The 22,549-nt window shown below is 41.6% G+C and overlaps 1 protein-coding gene across 2 annotated transcripts in view; it reads right to left on the bottom strand.

The window, feature by feature from the left end:
• The window catches only part of LOC147238821 (diacylglycerol kinase delta), a 67,660-nt gene that overhangs the window by 42,880 nt on the left and 2,231 nt on the right, over window positions 1-22,549 (bottom strand). The window contains exon 3 of one of the 2 annotated variants that reach the window (XM_086196811.1): window positions 21,399-21,503. In XM_086196811.1, the coding sequence (XP_086052937.1) occupies window positions 21,399-21,503 (105 nt within the window). Of the gene's footprint in view, window positions 1-9,085; window positions 9,107-21,398; window positions 21,504-22,549 lie in introns of those variants that run through there. The other variant, XM_086196813.1, reaches the window with a different exon arrangement.

The raw sequence follows: 22,549 nt of genomic DNA, 5'->3' as shown, positions 1-22,549 counted from the left end.
TTGATGTACATTTGCGCAATATTTTAATCAAATTTATTTTATTATATAGAAAACAAACAGGTTTAAAATCAGTGAATCTGTGCTTGAAAAGTGAATCTGAAAATATTTTAGTGGAAGTACTTTGAGAGTTTGTTAGAACCATGACTCTTACAGTTAACGGCGATTTTCAACCAGCAATATCTTAGCATTTCTGATCCAAAAGAGGGTCTCTTCACTTATGTGACATTTTTTTCTTTTATTACCACATTGTCTGACCTGACTAGGACTTTGTAGGACCAAGATCAAAACCAGAGAGGGGGGGGGGGGGGCGGCTCACCCTTGTTGAGGTCTTTGTACACACCAACCAAAAAGATCAATGATGAAACAATGAACTCCCACCGCGCTGGTGCCCAATGCTGGAAAGACCGCCGAGTGTTGAAACTCAACTGTGGGGACGCGTTGTGCTGGAGGGACTTGCACAAGACGAGTCGCCTCAGTTGCTTCACATCGAAGTAAAAGTGACTTTCATATCCCCGTGAAAGTGACTTCTTTTTATTAAGCGCGTGTTGCCAGCTGGGTGGTTTTTACAAAGCCGCCCTCTCTTATCTGATGTTGCTGAAATCCTCCATGTCAACTCCACCTTTCTTCTTGGTCGCTCCTCCATCAGCCCTCCCTCCACTACTCCTCGAGTGTTTATATAAAGTCAGAGGGTTAAAACAACCTTCCCCTGCACGCTGGTGTCCTGTCCGCACCGAGATAAATCCACACAAACACACACTTACCGAAACACTCGGCTCATGTTTTTTGACATCCCTCCAACTGCACTGATGCTGTATTTGTTTAACAAAATGACCTTCTAAATTTAGACTTCATATCCCAGAGGAGACTCTAAAAATGGAGACAAGTCAGTGTGCGTCTGTGTGAGTGTGTGTGTGCACACACGTGAATGTTTTGATTGTGCGTGTGCACGACTGCGCGGCATGAGTCGGAATTCTTGTGGCTACGATGGAAAGTCCTCCGGCTCAGGGTTTTTATAGAGGATGAAATCAACAACAGTGACTGCGGTCAACTTTTGGTGCACCTTTGTTTGACATTTCATTCCTGACTTCCCCTTCTTAAACTACTTCAACGCCACGGAACCGGGTTCGTTTCCTCGGACTCGTTCACCTCCAGATGCGTCTACAGCTCGGAGCTTCATGAAGCCGAGGATGAGTGGCAGCTGCAAATGGTTTCAGTTTCTTATTGGCTTTTCATGATCATACCATGTAAATCAGAAACATGTTGCGTAACCACAAAAGGAAGTGACGCTGGTAGAGCTGCCTGGAGTAGATGGAGTACAATTGATGAAGTGTGTTCGAACATCTAAAATGAAGCCTGGTCATTTGACCTTCGTTTGTGCTTCATGTGTCTGAAAAATACTGTTTAACTCCATTAAACTGCTTTCATGTTTACGTACTTTACTTACAGAGTTTCCCTCCGGGATCAATAAAGTATCTATTTATCTATCCATCTCTCTATCTATCCATCCATCCATCTCTCTATCTATCCATCTATCTATCTATCTATCTATCCATCTATCCATCCATCTCTCTATCTATCTATCTATCCATCTATCTATCTATCCATCTATCTATCTATCTATCTATCTATCTATCTATCATCCATCTATCTATCTATCCATCCATCCATCTCTCTATCTATCCATCTATCTCTCTATCTATCTATCTATCCATCTATCCATCCATCTCTCTATCTATCTATCTATCCATCTATCTATCTATCTATCCATCTATCTATCCATCTATCTATCTATCCATCTATCTATCCATCTATCATCTATCCATCTATCATCCATCTCTCTATCCATCTATCTATCCATCTATCTATCTATCCATCCATCTATCTATCTATCTATCCATCCATCTATCTATCCATCTATCTATCCATCTATCATCTATCCATCTATCTATCTATCTATCATCCATCTATCTATCTATCTATCCATCCATCCATCTCTATCTATCCATCTATCTCTCTATCTATCATCTATCTATCTATCTATCTATCTATCTATCCATCTATCCATCCATCTCTCTATCTATCTATCTATCTATCATCCATCTATCTATCTATCCATCCATCCATCTCTCTATCTATCCATCTATCATCTATCTATCTATCTATCTATCCATCTATCCATCCATCTCTCTATCTATCCATCTATCTATCTATCCATCTATCTATCCATCCATCTATCCATCCATCTATCTATCCATCTATCTATCTATCCATCTATCTATCCATCTATCATCTATCCATCTATCATCCATCTCTCTATCTATCTATCTCTCTATCTATCTATCCATCTATCTATCTATCCATCTATCTATCCATCTATCATCTATCCATCTATCATCCATCTCTCTATCCATCTATCTATCCATACATCTATCCATCCATGTATCTATCTATCTATCTATCTATCCATCCATCTAACTTGACTCATTTTTTCATCCCTTCCCTACGTGGAATGATTAAATTGTTATGATTCTGTTTGTAACGAGCATTAATAAACCGGTAATAATCCCAACTCATTAGCGTTGCATCACCTTCAGAACACAATAACAGCATCACTGACTCGTTCATTCTTGGGTGACAAGACATGAGACCAACTTAAATATGTGAAACCACGACCAAGCTTTTGGTCAGTTTATCAAGTTTAACTCATGTCTTCTTGTGCATTTATTAGCAATTGAGTAAAGATGCATTAATGGTTAATTAAGCTTATACAGAATTTGTTGTTGATTTCAAACCAATTTCACTTCATATGTTAAAACTGCACTGTTTTCACAGAAAATATGCACACCATGTTTTCAGAGTTTGGCCTTTTATTGGCATCTACGTGAAACTGATGTTAATGTTAAAAACAAATCAAAAGACTAGATTTAAAGAGGTTTTGTGCATTACTGATGACATTTTGAATTTATATACAATCTTTATTCATTTAATCAACTTTGACATCATTCAGTTTAAACTTAATAGCTTCGTTAACGGTTAGCAAATGCAAAATAAACCATATATTAACCTAAGGCATTATTCTCACTTTGGACACAGCAACTGCTTACCTAGCCTTTAATAAATACATAGTTAACTGTTAATAATGCATTGTTAACTGTTCATAAATACCTAATAAAATGTATTCATCTTAATGTAACATTTATTTACTCAAGTTTAAATGACAATCTAAATTAGTCTTGTTTTCAAATCATCATGTTTTAATGCTATTGTATTGGCACTTAATAAGGGCCTTATTACCTACTAATTAAAGCTTATTACAAATAACTTAATGTGAAGTCTCAACTCTGCTGTGCTCAGTTTAAATTTGTGTTTAAAAGTGTAAAATCTAGAAATATTTTCCCCAAATGTCAACAAAATGAATAGTTTAATGAGGAAATGAGCCCTGAAAAAGGAGTGAAATTTAGGGTTTGAGTGTGAAGAGAGGAAGACAGGTGGCGGATGAAGACGTGCAGTAATTCAACTATGTAGGAACAACAATCTGTTCGAGTAAAGCTATAAATACCTGCGTATTTGTGGCCGAAAGACGTGAAAAGAAAAAGACAAAGAAAACCTGGACAACCAACTTGGAGGGGACTTTCATGACCACATATTCTCTCTGTGTACACATAAAAAATAAGAATAAACATCTGTGCCTAAACTTAACAGGTTTTTGAAACAGAAAAATACGCTTTTAAAATAAATTAGGAAGAATAAAAATAGACATTTCTTAGTCAATCTTAAATAAATAAAGTATTTGTAACCAGAACTTCCACAACTTTTCCAAAACTTTATGCATGTATTTATTATTCCGAAACTTCCCCAGGCCTGGAAATTTCTAGTTCCAAATTCCATTATTTCCTTGACCGTATGAACCCCGGGAGAATAGAAAAACAGAAAAGAAAGCAGAAGTACAAAAAGAGAGAGAGAGAGAGAGAAGTGACATCAGAAGGACAGGAAAGAAAAAAATAGCAACAGCGAGAGGACGTGTCAAAGTAAGAAAAAGATGAAGCGAGAGAAAGAATTTCAAAGACAGAAAAAAGGGTAAAAAAAGAGGAGAAGTAGAAAGGGTGTCGTGTGTAAACAGCGGAGGAGGAGGGCTGTGGGATTTACCATATACAGTAACAGCCTATTTCTAGAATAAGCTTGGTTTCTCAAACATAGACATGGGACGCCAAAAATAGACGCTTACTGCTGCTGCACAAAGCATGACAAGCTGGTGTGCATGTGTGTGTGTGTGTGTGCGCACGCATGCGAGTGTGTGTGTGTGTGTGTGTCCGTGCGAGTGTGTTTTCGCAGAAGCCTCACAACACTCCGTCTGTGAGTCTCCTCCTTTCGTTTCTCAGTCGGTTTGTCAGACTGAAGGGAATCCTGTGCTTCAGCAACACACACACACACACACACACACACACACACACACACACACACACACGAACATGGGGGATTTCGTACTGATCTTATCATGAACACACATTTGTTCATTCACCTGCAGGTGCTTATCACACACATGCACCCGCACGATGTTAAAACACACAGGACGCTCCGCTGAAATTAAACATTTTTTTAAAATGTATAATTCAGCGCCGTTGAGTCGGTGAAGTGCCTGATTTAAGGACTGTGACTAGCATTAGCTCACGGTTGGCTCAACAGCATGAAATTAATCCATACATGTTTTTGAATTTTACAGCTTTTTAGCGTCTTAAAAGCAGCACTTGCTAATGCTACCGAGTGGCTCATCAAGACTCCAAACGTCGATGAAATGTCATCACGCTGAAAACAGAAGAATAAAGTCTGAGTGAAGTCATGTGTCCATGATGTGTAGCATAGCATAGCATTAGCGCTACATCTCTAACATTCAAAAATCATAAAAGTTAGCGAACAAAAGCTAAAGCCAACAATGTTTCTACAGCGGTCCTGTTTGTACCCACATTTTATGTATCTATTTACACAACTTTTTCTTTTTATCTCAATAGAGCGGTGTAGCAGGGAATCCTGGAACACAGACACGAGTTAGCCTTGGTGAATATCTTGTCCCCTAATTTCTGTGTCAGGGATAAGATGTTCATGTTTTGTTCAACAGCATAAAGAAGTTCTTGGTTGTGGTGACAGAGTCATGAACAGTTTCATGAATAGAGTAGTTGAAAAGCATTTTCGATCCCTCCATGTTCTCCCTCATCTCCTGTTCAGGGTGGTGGGGGTGGAGCCTATCCCAGCAGCCTTCCCCCTGGACAGGTCACCAGTCCACGGCAGGGCCAACACATAGAGACAGACAACCACTGGCTCTCCCAGCCACGCCTACGGTCAATTTAGAGTCTGGATTAACCTGGTCCCCTCTTGATGTCTTTGGACTGTGGAGGAAGCTGGAGTACCAGAGAGAACCCAGCAGGAACAGGGAGAACATGCAGACTCACACAGAAAGATCCCGTGCTCCAGCCGGGGCTCCACCCACAACCTTCTTGCTGTGCTCTTAAACTACACTCCAGTCCCTCTCCTGTTCCCTAATCCACCCTGTTACTGTAGCGCCACGTATGTACAAATCATAGTCAAACACAAGCCTCTGCCTGTCAATGAAGTCTAAGTCATCCGTGTGCAGGTGTGGTCGTTATGGACTTGATGCTCCACCACGTTTCGCCATTATTACATGATGAGTTATTACATGGTGAGTTATTAGATGATGAGTTATTACATGGTGAGTTATTAGATGATGAGTTATTACATGGTGGGTTATTAGATGATGAGTTATTACACGGTGAGTTATTGCACGGTGAGTTATTACAAGGTGAGTTATTACACGGTGAGCCGTAATTACACGGTGAGTTATTACACAATGAGTTATTACACGGTGAGTTATTACATGGTGAGCCGTTATTACATGGTGAGCCGTTATTACACGGTGAGTTATTACATGGTGAGCCATTATTACACGGTGAGTTATTACACGGTGAGTTATTACATGATGAGCCGTTATTACATGGTGAGTTATTACACGGTGAATTATTATATGATGAGCCGTTATTACATGGTGAGTTATTACATGGTGAGCCGTTATTACATGGTGAGTTATTACACGGTGAGCTATTACACGGTGAGTTATTACACGGTGAATTATTACACGGTGAGTTATTACATGGTGAGCCGTTATTACATGGTGAGTTATTACATGGTGAGTTATTACATGGTGATTTATTACATGGTGAGTTATTACACGGTGAGTTATTACACGGTGAGCCGTTATTACATGGTGAGCCGTTATTACACGGTGAGTTATTACATGGTGAGTTATTACATGATGAACCATTATTACACGGTGAGTTATTACACGGTGAATTATTACATGGTGAGCTGTTATTACATGGTGAGTTATTACATGGTGAGCTGTTATTACATGGTGAGTTATTACACGGTGAGCCGTTATTACGTGATGAGTTATTACATGGTGATGAGTTATTACACTGCATGCCTTGTGAAAGCTGCGATGCAGCAGAATGAATGTAAACTCTTGGTATACGTTGTGCTGCTGCTGCTGCTTGTACAGTCCACAGACACACAATTATTTGCATGTACATGTTGTACACACACACACACACACACACACACACACACACACACACACTCCTGCGGTGAACACGTACGGGTCGGATTACAGAGATGCAATCTTCAGTCTACAAGAGCAGATTTACCTCAATGCTCTTCCTGAAAGGTGTGTGTGTGTGTGTGTGTGTGTGTGTGTGTGTGTGTGTGTGCGCGCGCATGTGTGTCTGGTACCCGTGCCCTTCCTTTCATACACACTTACCTTAAGTAGGACACTTGTGTTCTAGCGGTGTTAAAAATGAAAATACCTTGAGACAATCCTTCTCTTCTCCTGTACACATGTGCACACACAGACCTACTTTCAACACATCACCCCATCCTCACCTCATCCACCCTCCTTCTCTTCCTCTCTGCCCACTCCCTCCATCATTGTTTAAAGTGACATTCGATCGCCTCTTTGTTTAGAGTAGATTTAGTTCCTGCTCTGCATACTTTGCAATCATCTTTCCAGGTAAAACTCATTTAATATGTGTTTAAAGCACTTTGTTCACTTACAGGTTTTGAGAAACACTCATTTTCCCTCCTCACTTGGACTGGACAAGAAGGTTGAGATTGGTGAGTGGGCAGTGTTAATGTGTATAGCTTTGTCAAGATATCTTGACATCCAACTGTCTCATTCTTGTTAAAATATCAGGTGGTGTCATCAACTTTGGTGCAAAGATGCTAGTTAGCTTAGCACAATGAATGGTAGCAAGTGGGAAATGTTAGCATATGGCAATAACGGCAATCAAACTCAATCAGATCCAGGATGTTGGCTTGACCAGAGGTAAGCCTCCTAATCCTCTCCTAAAAAGTCAGCCACGATTGATCAAAAAATGTTTTCTTGACCAAAGTTACAGATGGACTACGTCAAATCACCACGCCCAGTCAGTAAAGTCGCTCCCACAGTCTGATAAACACGATACAACCTCCCACAACCTAAGACTGGTATTTCATAGTGAATGTCACACACAACTGCAGTTCTATTCATGGAGAAAAGCGTATTTGGTGATTTGACAAAAGCTATGCTAACACTTCCCATTAACAACTATTCACTGTGCTAAGCTAACTAGCCTGGGTCTCAGCTTCCTGACGTAGCACGGAAGAGGGAATGGTCTCTATCTTCTTGTCTTGTCGATATCAAAATTTCCTAAAAGGATATATTGAGTGTGCGCACATATTCCAGAGGCCAATTTTATGTGTGAATGCATTATCCAAATTGCTAAGTTGGGGGGGAAGAAATAGGGGGGATTTGTTGTCTTTCTGATAAGTTGCCAACGCCTGTAATTCTAATATGATTCAGTGTCTGGCTCGGCCTTAAGCTTGATGACTAAGGAAATAAAGTGGCAGACGCAGAGGCAGTGAGAGACAAAAGGCCGAGTCAGGGAGCAAGATAGAGATGGAAATGGAGAGAAGCTGGCATTAGTGCGACTTCAGACTGGGCGAATGCGCCTTAATATAATTATAAATCCTCTTGTCCTCCTGTTTTTGTGCCAATGGTGTCCTTGGACTTAATATTTCCCGGCCTGGAAAGCCTCCGCAGAGCAACTAAGCTAAGTGCCCAGCGTGCTGCTGGCTCAGGTTGAAAGGACACTTGGATGAAGAGAAAGAAAAAAAACAGATACAGTAAATGTGACGGGGCGTATCAACAAAATGCAGCATTTAAAAGCTGGACTAAGCAAGATTGGTGAGCTCAAAGCTGCCACCATCACCTACTTGAGTCAAAAAGTGGCGCTGGACAAACACAACCTGGAATCATCCTCACTTAAATGCTTAAATTATGTTCTTGCTAATGTTTCCAGGTGAGTTTAGCTGACCTACTGAAGCCTGCAGCGAGGCTGAAATCAAGATTGCGAGATATAATCAAGAGAAAAGAATGTGCGATCAACACAAAATTTCCTGACAAACGAGAAAGTGTTTCAAAAAGCTGGATTCCTTAACACAAAGATGAGCATCTAAACCGGAAAAGAGCTGAAACACAGGTTTAACACCTTCTTTCAGGTGACATTCAAAGCTTGATTTGACAGTCAGTGCAACTGAACTTACTAACAGTAAGATAAAAGCCTACGCTTTCATTTCGAAACAAAAAGCTTTCCTCTTTCTTCCTTGTTTCCTTGAATTAAGGTTGGTTACACGAAATTTGCATGCAAAAAGTTGAGAAAAGAAGTGATTCGTACGGATAAAATTTATTTGACAGATGTATTTATCCTTTTTTGGAGCTTGATCATACTCTGATACAGTTGCTTTGATTGTATACTATAAAAATAAACAATGGTCATTGGCCTGGGCAACCAGGGTATCCATCTGCTTCATCTACACGAATAAAGTGCTCCCAAGCTGGCCTGGCGCAGCACCACAAGCTCCCTAGAGACCCACAACATTTGTCTGTCCATCTGCTGCGACCTCCAGAGGTTCTTATTCGCTTCTTATTGGACCCGGACATGCAAAATTCTTTCACAAGGTGGGCAATAGCGCCCCCTACCGTATGACAGTGATGACACCAACTGCTGGAAAGTCTAGTAAATGATGAGGAGAGAGTGAAAAACCAATCAATTCAGTGCAAATTCGGATTATCCCTGAAATAATTTGGAGGGTTGCTGCAACTTAAAGCGAAACTTGACCGCAAGTGTCTTTTGACTTACTCACAAATTGAAGTCTTGAGTTCCAGAAGATCTTTTTCCTTCCTGTGTCTTTCTTTGTGACTCCAGAGCACAGAAAGAGCCATCCACCTACATTTACCTTGAGGCTAACAGAGAAGCTAACAGTTGGCAACGGTAAAACTGTCCAACAACTCTCAGTGAAGCTCTCTGACTGAACAATTCTGAATTTATAATGAAGAGTTCAGAGGTGCCTTGGCAGATTCCGATTGTGTTGGTAAGCGTGACGGATATACTGTGCCACTCATTGAGATTTCCTGTTCGGCGTTAACTGGTCTATATGCAGATTGATGCGCTGTCTGTCAAAAAAAGACTCGCCGCTATTCCTGGCCAAGGGGTGCGCCGGCAGGTGACCAGTGGAAATATGTGACACTGCGGCCTGGCGATTCCGGACCTTGGCTGGGCAATCGGTGCATCCCTATATAAATTGTTTCCTGGCCCCCCAAACTAACTTCATCATTCACCTCTCATCATTTTCACCTCCCACAGATATGAAAACAGGTTTCTGGTGTCAAAGCCCGCATGATAAATCCTTCTGCACACGCTCAAACAGCCAACAGAACAGGAAAAACACATTTCTGGGGCGGCCTTCACGCGAAAACTGGGGGATTTTTGATTTACATTATAGAACATGAGAAATAGCTGACACAGACACACGCAGTCTCTCTCTCTCCCTCTCTCACTAACATGCTGTCTTAGTGTCATAAACAGATGTGTGTGTTTTCATGCCTCTGAGTCAGTTTCTTACTGCGGTACTTCTTCCTCTGTTTAAGACCGACATGCACTCACACAAACGCACAAACATGCATGCATCACACACTCAAAAAACAAATGCTGATTTTGCAATTTAAAACGGGTCATAAACTTTGCACGCTTTCTTAGGACAGGACAGCAGTATTGCTTGCGTGCGTGAATGGCAACTGTCTCTTACTTCCTGTTAAAGAGGTTTCAAGAGGGGAAGGCAAACAGCAAAACCCAGAGTGATACTATTTTTAGCCACTGAGAGAAGATGAAGCGATAGCATGGGTTAAAAAAAAAAAGATGAGAGCCAGGGAAGAGAGAAGTAAAAACAAGGGAAAAAGGAAGAGAAGCAAATAAAAGAGTAGAAGTACGGTACAGAAAAGCAGAACAGTAAATTTGAGTCTCTACGTTCGCTGTGGTTTTCAACAACACGCCAACCGGACAAACGTTAGCAGTGACAGAAAAATAGCATCAGAGGAAACGCTGTGGTTTCTTTGTCATTGAGAGACAAACGCTGTGATGACTAAACAGCTTCACGTTCACACCATTCTGTCCTCAGTCAGGCGCCAATGAAGGAAAAAAAAAAACTTGTGATTGGGTTTGTGTGGCTAAAGCAGCAGAATTTGTTAGCTGTTTTTCTGTTAGCTCCATAAACAAGTACGTTGTCATCCCATTTTCCCTCGACATCACTTATAGCTGTTATATATTGATTTTTTTTTTAAAATATCTATTGAACAGAGGCGCACAGATAAGTGATTATGAACAGAAGTCAGAGGTCTGACCTTTTTATTGCTGTTTTTTATTTCATATTTCAATCTGCTCATACGGTGGAGGAATACAGGTTTTCGTCAATGATTCCGTCACCATTTTCAAAATCCTGAAGATCTTATTTAAAAGAAGGTTCCATAGATTTTCCCAAGTTTTAAGATCTAATAGGAGTAACACACAACTCAGCATTTTGAAAATAGAAGTGTTTCACAAAGAATTAAAAGGGGAAATTGTTTGAAGATCTGCTAGCTTTTGCCAATGCAGTTAGCAAGTAAGGCTGCACAGCAAAGAACTGTTATCTGATGATTTTGACTAATTGGCCCTTATGATTTGCGGTGTAAGCGATGGGAATGCTAATTTTTCTGCATCATTATACTCATTATCCATTGAAAAACTCATCAAAATGATCACGTTGTGGTTTTTGTGTGGTTCTGTATCAAACAAAGGTGTTTTTCTTAAGTCCATGTGTCAGCAGGATGGTTTTGACACAGAATTGGCCTTCGACTACAATGGCACCTTTCTGTGATTTGAAAACTAAACTACGCCTCTGAAAATTCGGTTGGATTTGCAGCTGATTGGCGGCTAGTTAGAGTTGTTCTGATACAAAGATACACCACAAGCGCCTTGGGTGCATCCCATCCATTCTGGTTGCAAAAGGTCTCGTCATTTGTCTAAATTAGTCCTGGGAAAATTTATGGCAACATCCCTGCAGAACTTTTGGGAAAAGTCTAAACTCAACTTAACATTACAAACCGCAAATAAATTCTTCTCACCATTCAAACGGAGGAGTTGCCAGAAGCAGCACGGCTCACTTTCCAGTGTAGGCTTAAGCTACTGCTTTTGAGCACTGAAGAAGAATGGATTTCCTTTATGCTGTGATTGAAAGTCACAGATCTTACGGGCATAACTGACACGGTAGAAATTCAAGGCTGCTTTGGATACGAGCATCTGGTTCTGATGACTAGAAAAAAAATACTGAAAATCAAAATTCAAGTTGTCATTCTCCACTTGTCAAAATGTTGAGTTGGCTGTTGACACACACACACACACACACACTCACACACACACACACACACACACACACACACACTCCACTGATTGATAACACACATTAGCGCGTAGTCACACACATCCAAACAGACAAATGCACACCTGTCAATGTGTTTGCTCATTAGTGATAACTCAAACATGGGGCTGCCACTGACTGAAAGCACACATTAGCTCTTTAGTAACAACACACACACACACACACACACACACACACACACACACACACACACACTCATCCAAGAGATATTGTGGTGTCCTTGTCATTAGCACATTTCCAAAGTGAGTGTCACTATGTTTGACACAGTCGCTGAAGATAACTCATTAACTCCCCCCCCACACACACACACACGCACACACACATACACATACACACACACTGGATAACAGCCTGTTGTAGACCAGAGCCTTATGGTGGAGGAAGGGAGGAGGAATGATGGGCAGGATGGAGATGGAACAGACAGGAGCGAGACTGAGAGAAGAGCTACAGAGCAGGAGTTGTAACAGAACTGCAGATGTTCCAAATGTTCTTGTTATTCAGAGCAGCATCAGAACGTCTCGCCATCGTTGGCTGACAGGCTGACAAGTCCTAGCAACCCAGAAAACTACATCTGCTGACATAAAACTGTGAAGATGAAACAAGATCTGACTTACGGAGCCCCAGAGTGGCCACACAGATGCTACGGTATACAAGCTGTTCCCACATTTGGATTAATTTGTGGCCATGAGATGTCAGTTGTTCCCTCAGTTTGATTTATCTATAACCACAAAATGTAAGTTGTTCCCAAACTTTTACACATTTTTGGCCAGACTATAACTTGGCTCCACGCTTTAATTTATGGCCTTGTTACTTGTTCCCCAGCTTTGATAAATTTGTGGTCACAAGATGTAAGTTGTTCCCACGCTTTGATCAATTAATGGCCAAAGGATATAACTGTTCCCACACTTTAATATATGGCCATGAGATGTAACTTGTTCCTGAGTTTTTTCCATTTCTGTCCATGAGATATAAATCGTTCCCACAATTTGATTAATTTCTGGTAACAACTTGTTATTTGTTCCCAATTTTTTTTTTATACATTTCTGGTTACAAGATATAACTCGTTCCCACAATTTGATTCATTTTCTGATAACAACATTTCACTTGTTTGCAAATTTGTAACAATTTCTGGCCACAAGATATAACTCGTTCCCACAATTTGGTTCATTTTCTGATAACAACATTTAACTTGTTTGCAAATTTGTAACAATTTCTGGCCACAAGATATAACTCCGTCCCACATTTTGATTCATTTCTGGCCAAGAGATGGAATTTGTTCCCACACAGATTGATTTGTGGCCACAAGATATGACTTTCGTCCTGTTTTTATCAATTAGTTGCCACAGTATATAACTTGTTCCCAAATTTAAATTCATTTCTGGTGAAGATTTAAGTTGCTCCCACATTTCTGATTCATTTCTTTCCACAAGATGTAACTTCTTGTTCCCAGATACTGATTAATTTGTAACCATGACAAAACTCGTTCCCTTACTTTGATTTTGTACAATTTAATCTGAGAATGGGAACACATGACATCACGATCACAACGCACCCATTAAGACACTGACAGAAAAAAATAACTGTTCAAAATAAGCCAAGACAAGCCTTTTTATTCATTCTTCCACCCAGATCTAATGGAAATTAATTTACCTGTAATTAAGGATGTAAGTGAGTCCAGAGAAACGGCAAAGGATAAAAAGAAAAAAAGGATTTCCAAACATAAAGACAAGAAGAAAAAAGCAACGTCGAGCAAATAAGAGTAGAGAGATGAAGGGGGAGAGGATGAAAGGAAAGGAAGGAAGGACGGGATGATGAACGAAGGAGGTCAGAGAGGAGACGAAGGTGGGAGGCCTGTAGAGATCAAGGCAGAAGGAATAAAAGGCAACCAGGTGGCCACAATGAAAGAAGGGAAATGAAATAAAAATGTAAAGAGACACAAAAGGGCGGAAAAGAGAGAGGTGAGGTGTGCAGTGACAACATGCCAGGATATAAAAGCACTTTTGTAACAGAAAAAAATAAAAGTTTCTCCGTTGTTTTACGTCAAATTTGTCATCACCTGAAAAGAAAAAAAAAAACAGCCATTTCTGTTGTAATATGTCGTCTGTTTTGAAAGAATTTCGGAGGTCGTAAATAAACTGTCAACTTTGCGTTTGTGAACTCTTAAAACTTCCTGCTTTACCTGTCGGCCAACGGTCGAATCAATGAAAAGGAAGTTAAAAGGTTCAAGTTAACAAACACCAGATACACACTGACCCTGCATTTAGACACGTGTGTGCGTGTACACTCATGCAGGAATGATAAACAACCCGAATATTCGAGTAATTTCATTACACCAAATCAATAGAAGCCACTGCATCCGTTGTGGATCATGTCAAGTTAGCCGATTTATAATAGATTACCCATAAAATGCCGGCAGTGATGCTGGAGCCGTACAAATGAGGCGAGCAGGTTTGGATGACAGGAACACACTTGCTCAACTTCCAGTTATTAAGTACTCACTAGTACACACACACAAACACACACAAACACACACACACATCTGCTAACGTGCTGTGATGAAAGCCAGTAGGCCAAAACGTTAGCAACCGTTAGCATAGGATTGGCATTGACCTGGAGATCTGTGTGTGCTACCTGTGTATCTGGACATAGATCTGCTCTGACTGCAAAACTTTGAATTTGACAATCACTGTTTACAGTTTCATCTCGGCTGTCAAATTCTGTTTAACTGACACAACCCTGGGGAGGCTAAAAGAATAAGAAGGCTAACACTGTAAGCTAGTGCTGCCCTTCCGTCCATGACACTACTGCTGGTCAAACTTCAGTGAGTTTTCATGGAAGAAAGTCGTTAAAACTTCCCCCCACATTTCTCACTCTATCATGGTGATGAGCGTTAGCAGCCCAGCAAAGCGAGCTAATGCTAACACTGGAGCAACACAGTCAAGACCAGCACTTCCAAAAGATCCCTCGTGGCTTTTAACACATCCGTTCGCTTGTGAATCATCGCAAAGTTGTTGGCTATAAGTTGTGCGTTTGGTGAGTTTGTAAGGCGACATCGCGGCTATTAAATGCAGGCGGTAGCATGAGCTTAAGAATGACAGCATCAGCTAACGATTGGTAAAATTAATCCCTGGTTAACACGTTGCTGCTTTTGTAGATGGTAAAAGTACACAAAGTTGAGCACAAACAACTGGAGCTTCATGTTCAAAATAAATGAACTTGTGCTAACCCCGTTTACGTTTCTATCCTTAATGTTGCGGCCTTGTCACAATGTTTCAGTTTCCTTTCAGACAAACTCACCCTTGTTTCATTTTATTGTCCCCCTGTAAAACGTCAGCTTGATAGCATAGCATCACATCCTTGCCCCTCTTGCTCATGAAAACTCTTGTGTTACAAGGACAAAATGAAGAATAATGAATATACGACCTGTAAAATTGTCATTTAATTCAGCTGTAAGTTGTGATATGCTTTTGTAGGGGACCTGGTCATGTGTTCAGGGACACTTGCGGAGTTCCAGGAAAACCAGATACAAAGTGCTGCAGCGAGCAAAAATATCTTGGTAAGTAAAGTTAGAACTCTGGTTATAGGTAACAAGTCTTTTCCCCTTGAAGTGCTGTTAAAGATGTGTGTGTGTGTGTGGGGGGGGGGGGGGGGATCCATAAAAAGAAGTGACAGAAGAGCAAAAAATAAAGAAAATGGAGTTCACAAAACACTGTCATTTGCGCGCCTTTACTGACGTAGAGGGTAAGTGAGCAATGGGTTTTATGCACCTCTGCAGCGGCGTCTACAGCATCACGTCTTAAAAACTCGTCCTCTAGAGCTCCGGCAGCTTGTTGTGAAGGTAAATAGAGGTATTAAAGCTCTTTCTCTCGCTGAGACTTTCCACTCCATCTCCCTTCCCCTCTTCCGCTTACTAATTCTCTCCCTTTTGTCTCTCTCTCTCTCAGTACTGGCCCACACATACTACTGCAGCTGTATCACATCTAGCCAAGGGCATAAATCAACGCATACATACACAACACCGGCCATCCCACACACTCAGGCACTCTCCTCAACCCATTTATGTTTACCGTCCCACACACGCACACACTCGCGCGCGCACACACGTATAACTTGTCCTCATCTTCATCACAGTCAACACCCACACAGATTCATACACCAGGAGTGAGATGCAGATAAAACCGAACAAATATAGCGAGTTCGATTCCAAAGCGCCCTGAAGGAAACCTACAGGGATGGGGGACGGGGGATGGGGGGGGTGTTACCTGTTGGTTACCACTCAAAATGCCGGAAATATAACTGGTTATATAATGATCTGAAGTGGTGCTGCTATTTTAGAGGGAGAGGTCTTTGATTAGGAAGCAGAGTGAATTTAGCATTCATTGATTCTTCTTGTTTAAAAAAAACAACAAGAAGAAAGTCAAATAGCACAGACAAAGGACAAAGGAGAAGAAGAACGCGCACCACCACCATCTAACATTTCCTGGGAACTCAACCAAGAGAGCCTTTATTTTCAGTCGGTCCACCTGTCCCATTCTCATGAACACGTCAGAGGGAATTTGGGCAAATTCCACGCAAACGTTTCTGGGATATGATGGCGATGACAAAGTACCTGTGACCTCACAAGTCATGTTTTTGTCCTTGAATGGCATTCCTGGTTGCTCCGGCCAAGAAGAACGGCTCGAGGGAATTTCTCTAGATCTGGCACTGATGCTCGCTTGGACTCAGGATTACTGGGCAGTCGGAGGCGTGAGTATTATGTCCTTTTAAGGGCCAATACATTGAACTATCACACGGACATCGCACAGGCGTACGTGTTTTCAGATATGTGCCAATATTACAATTACAGTACGTCAAATGCAGAAAAGAATGCTATATATGTCTTTTTTTGTTTAAATGGTCAATTCAATAAGTTCTTTCAGGAACGTTCCATCTGACCTGCACACATTGGGATGCGGTGAACAAAGCAATGGTCTCCTCTGATTTTATTCTGCTCTGAATATCCCATTTCATTTGGGTGATTTTCGTTATTTATTTATGAGCATTAACTTCCTTCCACCCACTGCTTAATCTATTTAAACTGAGCTACGAAACTAACAGAATGATGAAACCACACGTTCCATCAATTCAGATAGAAGTTTGATCGGAAGGAACGTCGACGGAGTGTGTAGGAACAAGCACGGGCGTCAGAGAAGCGGTCTTATCAGCGGATCCGGTTCAGGTTGGAGGGTTCAACTGCAGTTGAGCCGTTAACTGCTTAGAACCCTGTTTACTGCTCAAAGACTGTCGAGCTGCAACGGCTTGGTTTTTATCTCGGGAGGCTACTGAGGTAACTTGTTCGCGTTGTCACATAAAGTCTCCCTTTTAGAAGAGAAGGGAAAGAAAAGAGGGTGAGGAAGCTGATGAGTGACTAAAGTTAAGGGTCCTGAAGGCGACAGAGAAAAGACAAAGGAAACGGGTTGTTTGGTGCCTCACATGGAAATAAACATAATGAAGGGATTGCCCTTTTCTGTGTGTGTGTGTGTGTGTGAGAGAGAGTGAGAGTGAGAGTGAGAGTGAGAGTGTGTGTAGTTTTATGCACTTGTCCATTACAGCTTGCGTGATCGGCCCACTCAGAGCCTCAACCATGGTGCCCCACACACACGCGCACACACACACGCACACACACACACTTAACACACGCTAGTTGGCCTCATTCTCATCCTGTGTCTCCTTTATTTTCCACACAGTAAATGAGAGCAAGGAAAACAGGAGGAGGAGGAGGAGGAGGAGGAGGGGAAGAAGAAAGAGTGTGAAACCTTATGTAACTGAGCCTGGAGGTAGAAAGAGACAAAAAGAAGGGAAGAAAAACAGAATCAGAATGGAGGTGGAGGCATATTTACAAATAGAACCACAGACTGTGTGAGAGCAAGTGACACAGGTGACGCTCTGTCTTTTAGAATGATTGGCGCTTGTGTCACATGATCGTCTCTCAAAACTTTTCCAAGAGGAGGCGAAAGAAAGAAAATCCAAGTGTTTCTACAAACGGTGCACTGCGGTTTCGCTAGCTAGCTTGCGCTTTTCTTCTTGTCTGCATTTCAAGGACATTTGCTATCGTGTCAGAAATCACACACGGGGCCTTGACAGTTGAATAATTGATTTAATTACATTCATCATCATCATACAGTATAGACAAAAACGCCTCAGCTCTTCGATGTTACGCAGCACACCGCACAGGCTAGGAACTTCCAACACACAGTCACGCTGGCACCATCGAAGAGAACCAGAACTCTTTTTATGTAGTTGTTTATAGCTCAAACTTAAGTTTTTGCCGAGGGTTGACAGTACAGCTGGATAAAGAAAACTTGGATGAAACCAAACAACCCCTTCAAGACGTTGTATGGTGTAGTTTTGCTGTCGCTAATCCTTGCTCTCCATTAGCGTCCAGCAAAGGAAAGTATTTAGCCAGCAATTTCTTAAAAGTTTCCAAAAATGTCATACAGGGGAGGAAAAACTCTTCATGAATGAAAGACATCCAGTGGCGCGTAACTGATAAACCAGGGGTCAGTTTTCGGGTGGTGTATCACTTTAAGTAGCATCTGCTAGCTTAGCAGGAGCCCCCAGACTGTCTGAATGAAGATATCTTGAGGTTAACTAATACTGGTCAGAAAATATAGGGAACAATAAATTCCAGTTTTATCCTACACAATAAAAACATGTTTTTCTGTCCTATACCATAAAAACATGTTTTCTTATTAAAAAAAGTTTTAATTGCCTGAAAAAAGGCTAAAACCATGGATGTGTTTGCCCTCTGGAGCACCGTCATATAAATCGTCTGCACTGGAATGTGACTTATATCATTTCCCATAACAATAAAGTGTCAGATACTTCATATAGATTTAATGCACGGTATTGATCAGAGCTGCTGCAGTGTTTGGGATTTATGATGTCGCCATAAAAAAAAAACAACAACAACAACAACAGCAACAAATCACCAGAAATCTCTCCATCTTCCAAGGTTAGTTTTAGCAGGCTAATAATGAGCAGCATCCTGATCGTAGCCTGAGGAGGAAATTATTTTCTAGGTTATTTTATTAGCATTAAATAGAGAGGAAAAAAAAAGCAGGGTTATGAGTTTTAATTCAAGAAGCTCCATCTCCTGTATTTTTTCCAGCGGGACGGCTCATTTTCTCTGCAGGCGAAACTCTAAATCTCTTGCTTTTACACTGAAGGTCACAGCTCAAACAGGCTCTCCTGAATATATACGCGGAATACAAGAACACACACCTTCAGCAAGCAGCGGCCGCATTTAATCTCCATCAACTTTAAACATCTAACGTGGAGCCTGCGGGCTGAGTTTTACCGGCTCAGTCAATTAGCAAAAGCTCCAAGGTCACATTCACTTTGATTACACCATAAAACAGCGGCAGCGACCATTTTCAGAGCTGGCGTGTGTGAAAGTGTGCTGAAGGGAAACGGCGGCGGTTTCAATGGTGTTACCCTACGCACCGCATCCAAAAGCCTAAAAGAAATACACTCTAAAAATACAGTTATCATCCTCACATCCCAAAGAGAGTCTGCGACTTCTACAGAGATAAAAATGTACTTGAGTCATGCCCCGGCGTGAAAAATCTTGTCTCTAAACCCAAAGATATTTAATTATCTTTGGGAACGTGTCAAGAGAGGACGCGGAAATGAAAACGCCTCATCATCGAGGGCTATCGCAGCATCTGCTTAATTGTTTAGGGACTTTGTGGGCAAAGAATTAATCTAAAAGTGTCAGGATGTCACGTCACCGCTGAAAAGAATTAGCACCTTGCTAACAAGAGCAGCAGAGGAGTGCGGGGGCAGGAGGCGGCGGCGCACCCTTCTGAGTAAGTGTGCAAAGATGAACTCACCCACACGAACTAACAAAAAGGGACACGTTAATCCGCTCAAGCCATTGTTGTCAGTTAAGCGTAATCTGGGAGTCCATGACTAGTTTAATCTAAATCACACAACCCCCGCAGGCTAACACAATCTAATCAGCCCCCACACAAATGGAAGCCTGGAAAACAGGAAGGATTAAAAGGTTGAATTGAACAATATTTGTTTTAATTCAAGAGTCTTGCTTCTGTTACTGGTTGCTTGGTTGACCTCGCAAAGATGCGAGTCCTCAGATCAAAGCATTAAAGATCAGAGAGTAGCGTTACAGTGAGGGCTTTGATCTGAGGACTCACATCTTTGCGAGTCCTCAGATCAAAGCATGAAAGATCAGGGAGTAGCGTTACAGTGAGGGCTTTGATCTGAGGACTCACATCTTTGCGAGTCCTCAAATCAAAGCATGAAAGATCAGGGAGTAGCGTTACAGTGAGGACTTTGATCTGAGGACTCACATCTTTGCGAGTCCTCAGATCAAAGCATGAAAGATCAGAAAGTGGTGTTACGGTGAATGCGTTACTCCCTGAGGACCGGATTGAAAAAGAGAAAAGACACACGGAGTCCAGTTACAACAGTTTCCCGTTCTATGTCAAATATGGCTGGCTCCTCACTACGGTAACGCTATTCAACCAAACTTCTTCCCAGTAACCAACCACCGAGTTCTGAAGGTGCCATTTGGAGAGAATCTGGTCGACGCTACGACTCGTCCGACTTTCAACAGGTTCCTCGTCACAGGCTCTGCCCCTCTGGCAGGTTTGATGGAATTCAGTCTCACAGTAAGGAATGATTGACACTTGCTAGCACCAATACCGCTATAAGCAGCAGCGTTTTTTTTTTTTTTTTTAATTATTTTTGTTTTTAACCAATATGAAGAGAGCTTTCCAGTGACATCATCACCCCTTTTGTAATTTTTTTTTTAACCTTTTACAAGGTCAGCTGCCATTAAAAGTTAGGGTCTCCCCAGGGTCGTCACACAGACGCATCAAACACCCTCAATGCACGCCAGCTTTCCAGGAGATTAGCCGATCGATATCAGCGTGATATCAGGTAGCAACATCAGCTCCAGGACCAGGGCTGACATTATGGGATGCTATCCCCATGACAACGGGGGCAGTCTGGTATTTTGTGCCTCCGATCGATCGGCGCGTGAATTATGGTTGATGGTCAATGCAGGTAATGAATAATGATTTCAGCGCGCGCGCACACACACACACACACACACACACACACAATATTTTGCTTCCTTATTGTGGACATAAGTTCATCAATAACAGATGAGACAGAATTTTGTGTGTGTGTGTTTGCCAGTAAGAAGGTCATATCAAACCATTAGAATAAAACACACTCCGCAGGTCAACAATCACCTCAAGCAACAAGAGTGGCGGCTCTCAGAAAATTTGGTGGTACGACAAGAACTGAGCAAGACCTGAACAGGAAGTCAGCCGACCACAGCGTGCGAGAGCTCAAAAACTTGAAGGCAAAGTGAGACGCAGTACACAAGTGGTGTAAAGTTCCACCGACAGAGGTACTTCACATGTCCTATCTAGTCATTTCCTGTTTTTTTTCTTCTGTTAAAAGACATTCCATCAAGTCTGGTGGTACCGGGAACCTGCTGGATCCCTACCAAAACTCTCTCTCTCTCCTACCTTGGTCCGGATCTGTCCCGACGTCGACACCTTGCGTATCAACTTGTGCGACGTGTCTTCTTGTTCCCCGTCGCTGTCTGAGGACTCTTCTCCCGCTTCTCCAGCCTTGGGACAAAAAGAATCAACAGCAGGTCAGATTATTATGGGTGGATTCACACCCGGAGCATAAGGTACCATTCACACCACGGGAGTCTGCTAGATGCGTCAAGGACAATTTTCCAAGGTCAAGTGACATTAAAGCCGAGACAGAAAGTAGTAAAAATTAAGTAAAATTTTTCAATACATCATTTTTTATCATTTTTCAATTAATCTTTGATCATTTTCATCATTTAGCGCATCCATTTTTTTGGACAATTCAAGGGCTGAATCATTATAATCCCTGTTATTCTCTGTTGTAGTTTCTGTTTACTACTACAGTGTACAGAACAGTTGTCAAATTAAAAACATTTATTGGATAGAAAATAAAGAAGATATAAGCCGATATGTGAAACTTTAAATCATTATACAAAATTCATTGATTTTTCAATAGCTTCCACGTCATGTGACCTCGTGATTCCAAATAATATTGTACAAGGTTGGAAAAATGATATATATAACAACTAACAATAATAAGCCACACCTCTTTTCATCCAAGCCCCGCCCCTCCCCATTTTCCCAGTGATATTGTCATGAAATGATCATGTTTTTGTTTTCAGTGGCCTCCATTGCTACGTGACCTAGCAACTCCAAGTCAAAAAGTCAGGTATGATTTCAAGGTGAGGAAAAACAAGGCACACCTCTTTTTGCATGATGCGATGCTGCTGCTTTTTACACCGCAGGTACTTTCCTGTTATCTGCCTCACTGTGTGATTGTATACAAAGTCTGCACAGGTTAGTGGTACCCGTTTTAAAGTTCATTGTCTTTTGTACACCAAATTGAATCTTTCCACCTGGTTTCAGCCTGGAAGGTTGTGTAGCTGCAGAGAGGCGAGACCAGACCTGCAGCGAGGGCCTTCACAGGTAATTAGCGCTGCTGTTTTGACTACAGCAGAAGCGTGTAGTGACACGTCCGTGTGTTTGAGCCATTACAGCTCAGGAACTCCACTCTTGACACTTCCTGTCTAACTCACCATGTACACAACTGTGAACGTCTGACAGGCTGAAAACGAGGC

The sequence above is a fragment of the Aulostomus chinensis genome, chromosome 24 (assembly GCF_037954235.1).
Source record: "Aulostomus chinensis isolate RoL2024-O1b breed Wild chromosome 24, RoL_Achi_v1.0, whole genome shotgun sequence".
NCBI classification, from domain to species: Eukaryota; Metazoa; Chordata; class Actinopteri; order Syngnathiformes; family Aulostomidae; genus Aulostomus; species Aulostomus chinensis.
The sequence above is the reverse complement of the archived record's forward strand: the minus strand, read 5'-3'. Positions and strand labels throughout refer to the sequence as shown.